Consider the following 16,570-nt stretch of genomic DNA (forward strand, 5'->3'; position numbering starts at 1 on the left):
CTGGACTACCAAGCGAGTTCCAGGACAACCTCCAAAGCCACAGAGAAACCCTGTCTCGAAAAACCAAAAAAAAAAAAAAAAAAAAAAAAGCAAACAAACCAAAAAAACCCAAAGAGTTAGCCAGACAGTGTTGGCACACGCCTTCAGTCCTAGTACTTAAGAGGCAGAGGCAGATGTTATCTCTGATTTGAGGCCAGTTTGGTCTCAGCGAGTGCCAGGATAGCCAGGGCTACACAGAGAAACCCTGTTTTGAACCAAACAAATACAAAGACTCATGTTTCAAGTGTTTCCTTGATTTCAGTCAGGTACCATGGCAGGAAATGGGGAGAAGCCCAAACCAAATAAATTACAGACTACGTAATCAAGTAGGGTAAATGGACACAAAGCAAAGAGGCTGACTATAGTGCTGAGAACCATTTATAGTTAAACTTAGGCTCTCTCTCTCTCTCTCTCTCTCTCTCTCTCTCTCTCTCTCTCTCTCTGCTGGGGATCAAATCCAGGGTTTGAACTCTAGTAGGCAAGCACTGTACCACTCTAGTGTCCGGGCGCTATACTTCATCCTGTCTTGATTTATCTCCCCCTCTTCAACACTTATCATCACTTAATGTTATTTCATTTCTTTGGCTGTTATGTAATGCTATCTATTTCCCTCATTAGAATGTTAGTTCCATGAGTGCACAGTTTGTTTTGGTTACACCATGTTCTACGAGCTGGATACAGAGCTGGGCATGCAGCAGGGGCTGATGAATGAAGAAAATGCACACGGTATCACCCCAAAGGCAAGCAAGAGATGCTGCCAGACTCGATGAGGCATGGTCGGGAGCAACGGGTGACATAAGCAGATTTGAGTCATGAAAAAGTCATTTCAGTTCCTAGCCCCAACCACATTCCTATTTCTAAACTAAACCTGAATTGCAGTCACTTCTAACCCGGAACTACTGGTACCCTTCTCTGTGTCTCAGAGTCTGAGTTCCCTTGCCCCTAACTTGGCATGGTCACTGTGTAACCTTCCCTTGATGGTGACAGGAGGGTGCTACCAGGGAGGAAACCAGAGCCGGTACTTCCTGGTAGGCAGGAGATGCTCTGGGAGGTGGAAGGGAAGACGGCAGTCCCAGAAGACGGGGATATGACTCTCTCCTCACTCTCTCTGGGCCCCAAACACTGTGGTGGGAGCGGAAGCCGACAGATCCTCTCCCATCACGGCTACTCTCAGCTCAGACTTTGGTTCTTTATCTCAAGGCCCCCACCCCAGCCCTTCCCCACTCTAGCTGCTATGATTCTATCAGAAATTAGCCTTAGTCCCATGGTCCCAGTATTCTCCTATCTCAGATTTATTATCTTCAGATCGTTTAATATCCAAAATCACAGTGAATACTTAAGCTCGAAGGTTCTTGTACTCTTCTCATTATTCAGTAAGCTCCAGGTACATCTCCCACCTTGTGTCTGTGGTGCTCGGAGGAGTGTGCCCTACTCTGTGGAGGGAAGGAAGTGAGAGAAAGAAGGAGGTAAGAAATGGCTAGGTTCCTGACCATCTGGATCCTATAGGATCCTAATCCTCATTCCAGCTCTTTCTAGCATCATCCTTTTTCTTCAAGATATTTATTTGGTGTGTACTTACGTACATATGTGAGAGAGTGTCCCACAGTACATGTCTGGGATCTGAGGCCAACTTTCATAAGTCGTCAGTGTTTTTCTTTGACCATGTAGGTCCAAGGACTCAAACTCAGATCAGGTCATTAAATGTGCAGGTTAGCATAACCCACTGAGCTGGACCCCTTCTTCCTTCCTTCCATTCTGGGGTTTGGGTTTTGTTTGTTTGTTTGTTTTGTTTCTGGTTTTGTTTGCTTGCTTGTTTTTAGATAGTATCTCACTACCTAGTCCTGATTGGCCTGGAATTTGTTATGTAGACCAGACTGGCTTTGAACTTACAAAGATCCACTTCCCTGTGCCTCCAGAGTACTGGAATTAAAGGCATGAGCCATCATGGCCAGCATATTCTTTCTATTTTTGTTTTGTTTTTGTTTTGGATTTCCTTGGTAAGGGTATATTCTTTACAAAATTGAAGAACAGCATAGATATAGTAAAATATGTCAAGTGCCCTGGAAATCAGCCCAGATCAGCAGAGAGAACATTCTGGTTGCCTACATGCCTTCCCCATTCCAGAAGTACTCACTGGTCTGGATTGCGTAAGAAGCACTGAGTTTTGTCTGTTCTGGAACTTTGGATCAATGGAGTAAGAAAACATTCCATGTCTAAATATATGTCGTTTTTAATTTCATATAATCTCTAGGGCATTCACCTACAAGGTATCTTAATTTGGAGGCTGGCATGGCTCATCAATTAAGAGCTCTGCTGTTTTTCCAGAGGTTTAATTCCAAGAACCCCCACGGTGGCTTACAACCCAGTTCCAGGGCACCCAATGCCACCTTTTGGCCTCTGCAGGCACCAAGCACCCAAGTGGGGGCACAGACACCTGTACATCTAAAACAAACCATTAAAAAATCATAATTCTATTTGTTATTTTCTCCCTCCCTTTCTTTCTTTCTTTCTTTCTTTCTTTCTTTCTTTCTTTCTTTCTTTCTTTCTTTCTTTCTCCCTCCCTCCCTCCCTCCCTCCCTCCCTCCCTCTCTCTCGCTCTTTCTTTCTTTCTTTCTCTCTCTCTCTCTCTCTCTCTCTCTCTCTCTCTCTCTCTCTTTCTTTCTTTCTTTCTTTCTTTCTTTCTTTCTGATGAGATGGTCTCCCTGTGTAGCTCAGCTGTGCACTACCATGCATGACTCTAGCCTGTTTTCCTTTTGGGGTTTAGGGATTTAATTTAGGGTCTCCCACATTCTCTTCAAGTTCTCTACCACTGAATTGCATCCCTAGCACTTTAGTTTAATTCTCCTGCCTCAACTTTTCACTCTGTCTTCTCATTGTGTATTCATACCGATTTCTCCTAAGTAAATTCTGGCTGGGAAAGAAGAAAAAAGACCCCGTTTCCAGCTGCAATTTTTTTCCACCCTGTAGCCTTCCTTCCAGGGCCTTTCTAATCCCTTGTGGTCTTTGGTCTCTGAATTCAACAGTCTTCCTGACATGTCCTGAGTTCTAACGCAAGCCCGAGCTCCTCGCAGGGAGGACACTGGACAGCACAGCTGTAGCACTCCTCATGCCTTCCAAAGCAGGTCACTTCTGACTTTGGCCAGGCTTAGCAGGGGTGCCTGGCGCTGCAGCCGATGGGGGCGAACAGGACAAAGGAGCTTATTAGTTTGATAAAGATCTGAAGTCCCTGCCCCGCCCCCTCCCCCAACTTCCCTGGGGCCCTGGCTCAACCTGGACAGCTCCCACACCCTGAAGGCTGCTTCTACCGCAGCATCTTCCATCCGCCCTCATCAGAGGCAGACCCAGCGCCCTGCCTACGGTTCCTCCCCATCAGCTCCTATAGGGCTCAAGTGCAGACGCCTGCTCACCAGCCTCTGGTCCGGCCCCGCCCCACCTGCTCGGTTCACATCCCGCCCGCCAAGGGCAGCAGCTGCTCCCGGCTCCAGAGGCATCCTCAGGGCAGTGGTTCCCGCTGACTGTTCCACCGCGGAGTCTGACCCAGCGAACTCTTCTCTGCCTGGCTTTCCTTGCCTGCGTTGTTTCCAACTGTGTGTCCCTAGCCATACTGTCTTGGATTGAGCCCTCTCTTGACTCCTGAAGAGCGGCCATGGCCACCTACAAAGTCAAGGTGGCCACGGGCACTGACTTCTTTTCGGGGACGCTGGATTCCATTTCATTGACCATCGTGGGGACCCAAGGAGAAAGCCATAAGCAGCTGTTGAACCACTTTGGGAGAGACTTTGCCACTGGGGCGGTAAGTGTGTGTCACCCAGGATTGATGGAAGCTCAGGATGTATGGATGGAGGGAGGGCCAGGGGAGTGGAGAGTCGCTGTGGACTCCCAAGTGGCTCCCTACCATTTCCCCCTACACATCCATGTTCTCCTTCTTCTTTTATCCCTTCCAAACAACCCATCCTTCTCCCCTGTTTCCTTGTCTCCTCTGTCTCTCTGTCTCTGTCTGTCTGTCTGTCTGTCTGTCTGTTTCTTTCAGCTTTCTTCCACTCCTTAAGGTCCCTTTCATTCTCACTGCTTTCAATCACATCTATCATTCTTACTCTTTCTTAGCTAAGTTGCATCACAACTGGCTTCCATTTGCAATGGATTCTCTGTGACTTCAAATGGCATCCAACCAGCCTGGCCAGTGGGGACCTGCTTTGGAAGTCACTCTTTTTGATTTTGATAGCCACCTGCTCCTATATGACCTGAAAAGGCTCCTCCTTCTGTGTGGCCTCTTTTGAATTCCTGCATCTTCTTTGAGAAGTGGGAGAAGGGCCTGGGGGGACCCCTTTTTCTACTCCAAGACTGAAGGAAGCTAGGAAGGCCTGGATTTTGACTCCTTTGTATATCAGCTTCCGAGACCCTAAATGGCTCCTGCAGCCTCAAGTGGCTGGGGGAAGGGGGTGGAAGACAGGATCTTAGGAACCAGGAAGGAGGGATAAGGCTGGACTCCTTCGAGCCTTGGGTAGATGGGCCCAGTGGAGGGCAGTCAAGTTAGAGGGTTCACAGCCATGCCCTCTCTTCATCTCTGCTCTGTGCACTCTTCGGTCCAGGAGGTGAATGTCACTAACGTGAGCAGGCCCTGGGTAAGCCTCATGGGAGGTCTGAGGAGCTGGTCCCGTCACTCAGGCCCCATGTTTTGTGCAGGTGGATGAGTACACGGTGCAGTGCCAGCAGGACCTGGGGGAGCTTATCATCATCCGTCTGCACAAGGAGCCCCATTCCTTCTTACCCAAGGACCCCTGGTACTGCAACTATGTGCAGATCTGTGCCCCCAACTGCCGTGTCTACCACTTCCCAGCTTACCAGTGGATGGATGGCTATGAGACCCTGGCACTCCGGGAGGCCACAGGTGAGCCAGCACCAACCCTGGTATCCTATGCAGTGCATTTCCTCACCCTAGCTCCGCTCGATTGGCCATTCCAGGATCCGATCAAGCCAATCAGGCACTAGGAACTCCAGGGATCTCTGCCATACTCATCCCCAGTCACTGCCACTGCTCTGGGCCCAGCATGGGGCTGCACCCTGGAGGAACCCAAGTGCATGGGGCCTAGGGACCACTCTCAGCATCATGCAGCAGAAAGCATTCCCAGATCGCTCTTCCCCTTCATGCTCCACTCTCTCTGGACTCCTAGTAGATCTCTGGTATGCTACAAAGACCTCTGTAGAAGGGTTCTGCTTCTACAATAGGGCGCTCCATTGCTGCAGCCAGATCTGTGCTCTACTTAGAAGTCTTACTAGTTTCTTAGCTCTCCAGGTCACTGAGGTGTTGTATATGGTCTGATTGCTTAATTGTTTGTTTGTTTAAGAAAGGGTCTCTCTGTAGTCCTGGATGCCCTGGAGTTCACTCTGTAGACCAATGATCTCACAGAGATCCTCCTATCTCTGCCTCCTGAGTGCTGGGATTAAAGGCTTGTGCTACCACACTAAGTCTCATGTATGATCTTGATGCTTGTTTTTGCTTTTTGTTTATTTTGTGTGTGACAGTGGATGCCAAAGGACAGTTTATGAGAGCTGGTTGTCTTTCTCTACCATGTGGATCCTGATGATCAAACTCAGTTATCTGACTTGGGAGGAAGGGCCCGTACCATTGCGACCAATCTTAATGACCTGATTTTCTTTCCTTTTGTGGTACTAGGGATTTGAACTCAGGACCTTATGTATGATAGGCTCTGGTATACTATATTCTTAGTGATTTCTTAGCATATATATATAATGCTCCATTGCTCCAGCTGGGTTTGTGTTCCGTTTAAAAGTCCTATTAGTTTCTTACCTATCATTGTATATATTAATACATGTTACTCTTATCTATCTATCTATCTATCTATCTATCTATCTATCTATCTATCTACTAGAGGGCCATTATGTTGCTCCAGAGGACTCTGCTACCCCAGTGGGACACCTTAGTTTCTTAATAGGACTTGTTGCTATCCTCAAAGCCCTCCTTTGCTCATCAAGGGTCCTCCCTGCTCTCACAGGAGACCTTGTTATTCATTCAGGCTTCCTGTATGCTTCTGGATGGAGGGAATAACAGACCTGGTAGCAGAGCAAAGCTGCCTTGCTTTTTTTTCTGGAATGTGTGGTTGCTCCTAAGGGAGAAAGGTAAACCCTGGGTGCCTGAGCTGCACACATCTACCTCTGCCTTAAGTCTTCATCTAGTCACTTGAGTGAGCTTCCTGAGTGTGACTGTAGCATGGCCACAAGATGTACATCTTTTCTTATCCCCGTGGCTCTACCGCTTGAGCTTCTGCAGGCTTCTCTCTAAGTGGGAAGAGGCATAACCGAGGATGGGGGTGTGTAGAGCCCCATCCTTTCTGCAGAAGACTACCCATTCATTTTCCTGTGCTAGAATATTCTCATTGGAGGAGGGAATGGGACCAAAGCCAAGGGGAAAGGAGAGGCTGAGACTGGGGAGGTAGTTCTAGGGGATGGTGAGGATGTCATCATGAGAGTCACTGGGGACGCAGAGTCCCTTCCCGTGGTGATAGGTCTGTGTGGCATGGAAGGGGATGGGCAGGGGACAGGCAGGTGACACTAGCTGGCTGGGCAAGAATGGGGTTGGGTGGGGTGGCTGCCATGCAACACCAGGGCAGGGAGACTTGAGTCACCTGCTGGGCCCTCGAAGGAGTTAGGCTTCCGCCCTGGGGATGGAGCCAAGTTGGGGATCTGGGTTGCATAACTTCAGGGGACACCATTCCCAGAGTGCAACAGGAGGACTGAGGCATATGGAAATAAGAGGAGGATGGCAAGGTGAGGGCCCTGAGAGAAACGATGGGGCTGTGCTGATGGGCACCTGCCAGCCTGGCGCAGTCAGTCAGGAGGCTGGAGAGAGTTGAGCCTGGGTTTTCATCTCCATCTCAGTCATGTAGTTTTTGGACATCTGGGCGCATTTCTGTAGTCTTAAATTTTGGTGCCTTTGTCTGTAAAATGAACAACAGAACCCAATCCGTAACAGTGTGTGAGGATCCAGTGACATGACACCTAAAAGGAGCTATAGAAAGACTTAACCTGCAGGGTTGTCACTAGGTGGGGATGCAGGCCAGAAGCAGCCTACCTTGGACCAAATCACAGCTAGATGCTTTTCCCACTAATACTGCTTTCCCCCTGTAAAATGGGCATAACAAGACAGTTTCTAGTTGAAATTGTTAGGGCAAGAAGCATTTTGAAACTTAGATTTTCTTTAGAAGTTATATACATGTATGTGTTCATATGTGTGTATATGTACATATATACAGTATACAGATACATTTTTGTTTTTTTGAGACAGGGTTTCTCTGTATTGTTTTGGAGGCTGTCCTGGAACTCGCTCTGTAGACCAGGCTGGCCTCGAACTCACAAGGATCCGCCTGCCTCTGCCTCCCAAGGGCTGGGATTAAAGGTATGCACCACCAACACCTGGCCAGATACATATTTTTCTTTTAAAATATTTATTTATTTTTGTTTTATGTGTATGAATGCTTTTCATATGTGCACTGCATGCATACCTAGTGCCCAAGAGAACCAGGAGAGGCCAGTATCCTATGGGCACTGGAAACCAAACCTGGGTCCTCTGCAGGAATAGCAAGTGCTCTTAACTACTGAGCCATCTCTTCAGTTCCAGATGTATGTGTGTATATATATATATATGTGTGTGTGTGTGTGTGTGTGTGTGTGTGTGTATCTACAGTTGGTGTTTCTTATCTGAAATGGTTGGATGAAAAGTGTTTTGGATTTTTTAAAATATTTGCATATACATGAGCTATCTCAGGATGAGACTGAAGTTTAAACATCAAATTTCTTTGTGTTTTACTTACTCCTTTTATACTTAGGCTGAAGATATTTACACAACATTTTAGTGTACCTGCATTTTTTTACTGTGACATGAGGTCAGGGTATGGAATTTTCCACTTGTGGCATTCTATTGGCACACAAGAAGCTTTAGATTTGGAGACATTTTGGATTTTTATCAAACACACACACACACATACATACACACATATGTATAGTATGGGAAATGTATATCACTAATCACACGTACTAATATTTCTAGTCAGAACTAAATGCCAGGTGACTTAAATAGAGACTATATGTAACCAGGCAGAGTGGTGCATGCCTGCAAGCCCAGCACTTGGAAGGCTGAGGCAAGAGGATCTCGAGTTCAAGGCCAGCCTAAAATACATATTGAAATCCTGTCACAAACAAATCCTATATGTAGCTTCAGGTAAATTTAGATCCCAACCGATGAGCTTGTTGTGGAAAAATCTGGATTTCTATAGACTTTCGTATTTTGGATTTGTGGAAAGGGGTTACTCATCTGTTTCATTAGGCTGTTCTTGTGTATCTTAAATTATTAATACAAACACAGTGTGTTAGAAAGTGCCTTGCTACTTGAACTCTTCAGAACTATTGGTTACCATGACTTCTGTGGGCCTAGAAGAGGGACTTCATAGAGAACTTGGAGGGTAGAGCAGGAGTTTGGGGGAGACTTTAGCAGGGAGATGGAGCCTCTGTCTCGGAAAGGGGGCCTTCCCTGCCCTTAGCCACCTCCTGAGAGCTGACCTGGGGTGGTGAGGGGAGAGGGACAGTCTTGAGCCTCCTCCCTACCCTCACTACAGGAAAGACAACAGCAGATGACACACTCCCCATCCTTTTGGAACACAGACAAGAAGAGATCAGAGCCAAGAAGGACTTCTACCAGTGAGTGAGGGGTTGGGGGTGCCATGGGAGGTCCAGGGCTTGGTGGTGGGTCTGGAGTAATGCCTGGGTGACAGGGCTCAGGAACTTGTCTTCTCTTTGCAGCTGGAGGGTCTTCGTTCCTGGCCTTCCCAACTACGTGGACATTCCCAGTTATCACCCTCCTGCCCGACGGTGCCGCAACCCCAACCGGCCGGAGTAAGGACCAGAGGCTGGCTTAGCCCGCCTTCCATAAGACCCTTCCTGCCCCTCCCTTCCCCTGGACAGCCAGTTCCAGGCTCCAGCCCTGCTCTTTTTCCACAGGTGGAATGGTTACATTCCAGGATTCCCAATTCTTATCAACATTAAGGCCACCAGGTTCTTAAACTCAAATCTTCGTTTCTCCTTCGTCAAGACAGCCTCCTTCTTCTACCGCCTAGGGCCCATGTGAGTGAGCAAAAGTGAGGGCACCTCCAGAGACCGCCCTCCCTGCCCCCCACCAGGGCACCTCCAGAGGCCGCCCTCCCCGCCCCCCACCAGGGCACCTCCAGAGACCACCCTCCCCGCTTCCCCACCCTCAGAACGGCCCAGGTCAGAAAGGCTCGGGGAGTCGGGGAAAACAGAGCAGAGAACCTGACACTGGACACTCACAGACCCAGAGAGAAAAGGCCCCAAGACATGGGATCTAGAGGCCCTGGGACGCAGGGGTTCCAGGGAGTAGGTGGCCCTCTCATTGGGCTTGTGTACCCGGCACCACTCTGACATGCTGTTCCTTGCATTCCACCCTCCAGGGCACTGGCCTTCAAACTGCGTGGCCTGGTGGATCGGAAACGTTCCTGGAAGAGGCTAAAGGATATTAGAAATATCTTCCCAGCTACCAAGACTGTTGTCTCTGGTATGGGATGGAACATCCTGATAGAACATGAGGCAGCCAGGTGGTCAGGGGCAAGAGGCAGCCTCATCTCATGGGGGTAGTGGGTTCAGTGGGAGCAACTGGAGGGTCGTTTGGGAATCAGGTGGGCATGCCCTTTTGGGGGCTTCTTTAAAGTCTTCACCTTGTGTTCCTCTGGCCATTCAGCACAAAGCCAGGGTCATCTTGGTGTCCACTATTTTTTTTTTTTTTTGGTGTTTACGAGACAGGGTTTCTCTGTATTGTTTTGGAGGCTATCGGTCCAGCCCAGCCTCGAACTCACAGAGATCCGCCTGCCTCTGCCTCCCGAGTGCTGGGATTAAAGGTGTGCGCCACCACCGTCCGGTGGTTTCCACTATTTTCTTTCTTATGTCTCTCTGTCCCTGAGAGGGCACTGGATTTCACTGTGATGTCCCTGTGCTATCCCCCAGAGTATGTGGCTGAGCACTGGATGGAAGACAGCTTCTTTGGATACCAGTACCTCAACGGCCTCAACCCAGGCCTGATCAGAAGATGTACACAGATCCCAGACAAATTCCCGGTTACAGATGAAATGGTGGCCCCATTCCTGGGTGAGGGGACATGCCTACAAGCAGAGCTAGAGGTGAGGCCTTCTCTGGGTTACCCTGGGCTTTGTCCCTGGCTTCTTCATGGAATCTCTGTGCCTCTCCATTGACAAGGTCCATTTGAGTCTCACCCATGCCAGCACCCCCCATTGTAATTTTAAAAAGCAACATTCGAGAGAAAAATGCCATGTGACGAGTTCAGGTGGAGGGTCACTTTTTTTTTAGCTGGGGGAAAGTGAGTGGGAGAAGGGGGGAGGGAAGAGGGGAGAGGGACAGACACACAGAGAAGCTGAGAGAGAAAGAGAGATGGAAGGTGGGCAGGGCCCTTTTAAGAGGGAAAGTAGGGAATGTGCACAGTGGTCTCTTAGTGGCTACAGCTGAGGAGGTGTCAAAGGCAGGCCAGTACAAATGTCTGAATACTAACACCCCACTTCTCTATCCCCATACAACCACTGAGCCTTGGGGTCAGCACACTCTGCACCTAAGGCCTGGGATATAGGTACCCTATCTTAGTAACTAACTGCTTGCCCATTGTGACTCCTCTCCAGAAGGGGAACATTTACCTGGCAGACTACCGCATCCTGGAGGGCATCCCGACTGTGGAGCTCAACGGTCATAAGCAGCACCACTGTGCCCCCATCTGCTTGCTGCACTTCGGTCCTGATGGCAACATGATGCCCATTGCCATCCAGGTACTAAGGGAAGGCGAGGGTGGGGCTACTGGGAGCGTGTGGCCAGTGCTGCTCTCACATGCATGAACGTCCCTCTGTATGTTGACAGTTGTGTAAGCCTGTGCACACATGGGGAAGTGTATCAGTGTGTATGCATGTGTAAAGTCCTACGTACAGCCCTGTGTGTGCATCTGAAAATATCCCGTGTATGTGCAAATCTGACCCACATGTAGCCATGTGGAGCCAAGGATGAGAAGCCATCTCCTTACCTGTGCACACGTGGGTGTTGCCATTATATGGTGTGCCTATAACATGAATCTGGGGCCCTGTGGTGCTCTCATTTGTGAGTTCTGGGTGTAAAACGCACATGCTGTGATCATGTGCACATAGGTGACAGATGTCTATGGGCCAGGCGGTTGGAGCTTGTCTTGTTGATGTCACTCATTCATCCCCTGCTGAAATACTGAGGGAGAAGAAACTGAGGAGTTCCTTCCTCACAGATCCTCACAAGGGTCACTTAGAAATCAGAAAAAGGTTCTTCTCTGAGGTATCAGCCAAGCCCTGAGGATCTGGTTTATAACTGGAGCAACGTGGGCTAGATTTCAGCGATAGCTCTCCCTCCCTCCCAAGCCCAAGAACTGGGCACCTTGATCTCGCACCGTGCCTGACACGGTGGCTATGAAGGCTGTGGCAGAAGGGTTGTCAGGGGAGGGAGTTTCTGAGCCAGGCCCCACTCCACCCCTGCTGCCGCCGCCTCCTCTCCCCTCCCCTCTCCTTTTCTCCTCTCCCTCCTCCCCCCACACCCATCCCTCCTCCTTCAGCCAGGAGTTTGCTGTCCTGGCTGCCTAGAACTCACTGTGTAGACTAGGCTGGCTTGGATCTTACTAAGATCCATCTGCCTGGAATTCAGGGTGCGTAGCATCAGGAATCGATGACCAGAGTTGCTGCTGCTGCTGCTTCTCCTTTTTCTTTTGGTTTTTTGAGACAGGGTTTCTGATGTTCTGGAACTTGCTCTGTAGACCATGATGGCCTTGAACTCAGAGATCCGTCTGCCTTCTTAGAGAAAGTGGGAGTTGCTGGTCGGAGACGGGACCAGGAAGATGCACCAGGCACAGCAAGAGCAAATGTGGGGAAAGAAAGACCCTGGGTGCTCAAAAGACAGAAGGACCGGAGTGCAGAACCGTTTTGCCTTCTCCAGTGGAGGTTTCTGCCCTAACTAACCCTGCTCTTTCTCCACCCTAGCTCAGCCAGACCCCTGGGCCTGACTGTCCCATCTTCCTGCCCAATGATTCCGAATGGGACTGGCTATTGGCTAAGACATGGGTACGCTATGCTGAGTTCTACAGCCATGAGGCCATCGCACACTTGCTGGAGAGCCACCTCATTGGGGAAGCCTTCTGCCTGGCCCTGCTGAGGAACCTGCCCATGTGCCATCCCCTGTACAAGGTACAGGCTTTGGGATAAAGGGGCTTTGAAAGCTTCTGGGTCTGCTTTGTGGGTAGGGAGGCATCTGGGGGATCCCCAGAGTGGGCTTGTAGTGGGGACTTCCCAAAGTGTGTGTGTGGGGGGGTCTGATGTTGCAGGAGTAGGGTGCTGAGGTCCCCGGGAGCCACCTCAGCTCCCTCATTGTCCTCCTTGTCTTCCTGCCCAGCTCCTCATTCCTCACACCCGATACAACGTCCAGATCAATAGCATTGGGCGGGCGCTCCTTCTCAACAAGGGAGGCCTCTCTGCCAGGGTAAGACTCTTGCCCCTGACTCCAACAAGACACTTGCTTTCCTCTGGCCTTTGCAGTTGCCTTAACGTAGAGCTTCCACTTGTTTAAGACTCTAGGAGGCGGGCAGTGGGTAGTGTCTGTGAGGATGCTATGTGGTGTACGGAGACAGCTTGGAATGTAAAGGTCCCTGGATCTTGGGCAGGCTAGGCCCAGGGTGAGTCCTGGAGGGACTGAAGTAAGATAGCATTTTGGAGCAGGCTCAGAGGGATACTCACGCCATTCTTTCTCCTCAAGGCCATGTCCCTGGGCCTAGAGGGTTTCGCACAGGTGATGGTCCGGGCTCTGTCGGAGCTCACCTACAAAAGCCTCTGCATCCCCAATGACTTTGTGGAGCGTGGGGTCCAGGACCTGCCTGGGTATTATTTCCGTGATGACAGCTTGGCGGTGTGGTATGCAATGGAGAGGTGAGGTGGGGACAGCAGCAGGGGGTACTCAGGTGGACAGACACCTAGGATGTTGGAGGGGGTGAGAACTTGGAAGGATGGGGGCTTGAATGCTGCCTGGGGCTTGGGGTTGTTCATACATCTACTGCCGGTGTCTGATGGACCTGATCATCCTTGCTCTGGCCTCCAGCCTAGCTCTGCTGGACAGACCCCTCCTGGGCTCTGAGCTGCTTGAGGGCTTCCCTTGGCTCTCTGGGAAAGAAAGAGTAACTTGTTGACACCTTACAAAAAGTCTAAGTAGTTCCTGGTCTTGTCCATAACCCCAGCAGGCCTTGCCTACTACAGGCCTGGGGCGGCTCTGAAGCCAGCCAAAGCCATCGTGACCTGGGGATGTGGGAGAAACTCTAAACTGAGGCTGCATCTTGTGTGCAGGTATGTGACAGAGATCATCACTTACTACTACCCGAATGATGCAGCCGTGGAGGGCGACCCGGAATTGCAGTGCTGGGTGCAGGAGATATTCAAGGAGTGCCTCTTGGAGCGAGAGAGCTCAGGTACGGGCGTGGGAGCCCAGAGGGGCCTGGGGTTCAGGGCCATCTCTAGGCATGTCCCTTAGGACCGTCATGGTTTGTGCCTACCTCCCTGTAGACTGAAGAAGGCCTGAGCACTGCCTGTTCTAGGATCTTCACAGGGCCTTGCCCTGGGCTCAGGAGAGCAGCTGGGGTGCGGGTTGGGGACAAAGTACTGGTGCCTTGTCTGAGCTCAGAGGCTACACTTTGTCCCTGCTGAGACCCGGAAGGGTCCCGGTCCTTCTTCCTAGAAACAAGCCTTGGTGGATCTGGAAATGGGTGGTGCCGTTCAGTGAGAAAGGACAGTGTATGGTAGTTGAGAGGCTGGGGTGTGTGTTGGGGGGCAGGCTCCAGGAGATGGGTGGAAAGCATCGTGAGGTCATAACACTTAGGTACACACTCAGGGAGCAGCTATGATGCACGGCTGTTGGCTACCAAGGGTGCAAAGGGGAACAAGATAGGTACCAGTGTCGCCTTCAAGATGTTCATGGACTGGCCTGGAGGGGTTGCACTGGGGAACAGGCATCTCTGATATGGCAGAACCAGAGAAATGTAGGGGAGCCTGAGGCAGAAATGAAGGACCTGGAGTTGCCCAAGGAGCAGCTCACCCAGCTTGGAGTAGCGGGCATGTGTTGTGAGGGGAGAAGCTGCAAGTCAGGGTCTGGCTGAGACTGGGAGTCTTGGGTGACATTTAGTAAGGCTCTGTGTGATGAGACCACCTGGGGCACCTGGGGACTGATGGAGGGGCACCTGGGGACTGATGGAGGGGCACCTGGGGACTGATGGAGGGGCACCTGGGGACTGATGGAGGGGCACCTGGGGACTGATGGAGGGGCACCTGGGGACTGGGCTGCTGAGTGTGAGTTGCATGGAGAAAAGCCCAAAGCCAGAAGCGGCGTAGGGAATGTGTCCTCCTGGAGCTGAAGGTAGAGGTCAGCAGACTGCTGGTGGCAGACACCAAGCCACATGCCCCGGGTGAGGAATTTGGAGCTATCTCGAGTATCAGAGGGGCCACTGAGGGTTCTGCAAAAAGATCAGATTTACAAGTTAGACTATCAGCCCACGTAGGTGGGCCGGACAGTTTAGGGTGATGTTTGGTATCCAGGAGGGAGGTGATGGGGACTTAACTAGGATAAGGGCTGGGAAGTTTCAGAGAATTCCAGAGCTAGTTATGGGCTGGTGATGCACAACTCAGTCCTGGACTGGACTGGGGAAGAAGGTTTTTGGCCACAGGAGAGCAGAGCAGGCTGAGTGAGGGAAGCCTGGGCAGCCACTTGGATTACTGACAAGACAGGGTGAACTGGGAGTAGAGGTGCCCTCTGCTGGACGTCAGGCCGAGTCAGGGACTAACATGGCATGGTCTGTTTCTCAGGCTTTCCCACCTGCTTGAGAACTGTACCTGAGCTGATCGAATATGTCACGATGGTCATGTACACCTGCTCTGCCAGGCATGCAGCTGTCAACACAGGCCAGGTACCTGTGCTCGCCAGCCTCAGCCCCAGTCCTCCTAAACAGTGGGTTCCAACCTCAAGCCGATCTCAGTCTATCCCTGGCCCAGCCCCAGCTTGTTTCAACCGAGTCCCTCTTCAACCTCAACCTCAGTGTCAGTTGTAACCCTGGCCCAGTTTCTCTGCCCCACCCACTCGCAGGCACATCAGTGATACTGGCTCCACCGATCCAAACCAGGGTCTTCTGGGGCAGGGGTCCAAGTCAACCAGGGGTGCCCAGCCTGGTTGGTGGGAACTGGGTGTTTTCTCACCCAGAACACCTCTTCTCCTCCACTCCAGCTAGAGTTCACCTCTTGGATGCCCAACTTCCCATCATCCATGCGGAACCCACCGATGCAGGCCAAGGGGTTGACTACTCTGCAGACCTACATGGACACTTTGCCGGACGTGAAGACCACATGCATCGTGCTCCTGGTGCTCTGGACTCTCTGCCGGGAGCCTGATGACAGGGTGCGGGGGCTCTTGAGCTTGGGCTGGCAAGGATGGTTGAGGGGGAGGTGTCAGGGACAGGGGGGCAGGAAGTGGGAGGCTGCAGAAGGGACTGGGTAGGACGGTTCTGCTTTGTCCCAGCACCTGGCTCTTTGTCCTGCAGCGGCCGCTTGGCCACTTCCCAGACATCCATTTTGTGGAGGAGGCTCCTCGGAGGAGCATCGAGGCTTTCCGTCAGAACCTTGCCCAGATCTCTCACAACATCCGCCAGCGCAATAAGTGCCTCACCCTCCCGTACTACTACCTGGACCCGGTGCTGATTGAGAACAGCATTTCCATCTAGTCACGGCTTCTGCCTCCCTTCCCACACGCCGCCTCCTCTTTTCCAATAAAATCACTCCAAACGCTGTCCTGGTGTGAATGTCTGGCGGTTTCCTGGGCGGCAGGCTGCGGTCTGGGCATGATCACAGGCACAGCCATGTTGTCCTTTGCCATCCTGGTGGGCACTGGGCAGCACCAGGCTCCACTTCTAGGTTCCAATCCTAAATCTCCCTGGAGATTCAGGCCAGGCTGCTTCTGCCACTGAGTGTCCTCTTTGAAGTGCATGTCTGGGTAGGTAGGTGTCCAGGCACTGCTCAGGGTGCAGGGGGAGGGAAAACGCTGGGACTTTTAACTCACAGTGCTGATCCCTCAGAAGCGTCCCCCTACAAAGACTTAGTTACCCAACCTAGGGGAGCCAGACCCCAAGTTCAACTTGAAACATAAACCAATATGGACAAAAGACCATCAGCCAACCAGAAACCTGAACTGCCTCCGGCCACACCCATCAAAACTCAGACTCAAGACTCAGCTCCACCTGCTAGGAATCCATATTATCCTAAGTCACACCCACAAGTTCCCTTAAGTCACTCCAAGGAGTCCACCCTGCCAAGGGCATTCTTCAAGTAACCTGCTGTCCCCAAGGTCTCTTCTCTGTTGTCCCAAGACTCCCTCCCATCCCATCTTGGGCTTTGCTTATCCTTCATTGCTG

The 16,570-nt window shown here is 51.1% G+C and overlaps 1 protein-coding gene across 1 annotated transcript; it reads left to right on the plus strand.

The window, feature by feature from the left end:
• Positions 1-3,388: 3,388 nt before the first annotated feature.
• On the plus strand, positions 3,389-15,949 carry Alox12b (arachidonate 12-lipoxygenase, 12R type). Its single transcript, XM_005067569.4, has 15 exons — positions 3,389-3,832; positions 4,723-4,927; positions 8,670-8,751; positions 8,854-8,946; positions 9,052-9,174; positions 9,519-9,622; positions 10,069-10,241; positions 10,752-10,895; positions 12,117-12,320; positions 12,526-12,612; positions 12,886-13,055; positions 13,467-13,588; positions 14,976-15,076; positions 15,391-15,561; positions 15,704-15,949. Exons 1-15 carry the CDS (start codon positions 3,686-3,688, stop codon positions 15,881-15,883), a joined length of 2,106 nt encoding a protein of 701 aa, XP_005067626.1. The 5' UTR covers positions 3,389-3,685; the 3' UTR covers positions 15,884-15,949.
• The last annotated feature ends 621 nt before the right edge of the window (positions 15,950-16,570 follow it).

The sequence above is a fragment of the Mesocricetus auratus genome, unplaced genomic scaffold (assembly GCF_017639785.1).
Source record: "Mesocricetus auratus isolate SY011 unplaced genomic scaffold, BCM_Maur_2.0 Super-Scaffold_100007, whole genome shotgun sequence".
Classification (NCBI taxonomy): domain Eukaryota; kingdom Metazoa; phylum Chordata; class Mammalia; order Rodentia; family Cricetidae; genus Mesocricetus; species Mesocricetus auratus.

Coding starts and splice junctions, on each gene's coding strand:
- Alox12b (XM_005067569.4), top strand. CDS start 3,686: ATGGCCACCTACAAAGTCAAGGTGGCCACGGGCACTGACTTCTTTTCG. Junction 4,928..8,669: donor GGCACTCCGGGAGGCCACAG/GTGAGCCAGCAC, acceptor CCCTCACTACAG/GAAAGACAACAGCAGATGAC. Junction 10,896..12,116: donor TGATGCCCATTGCCATCCAG/GTACTAAGGGAA, acceptor TCTCCACCCTAG/CTCAGCCAGACCCCTGGGCC.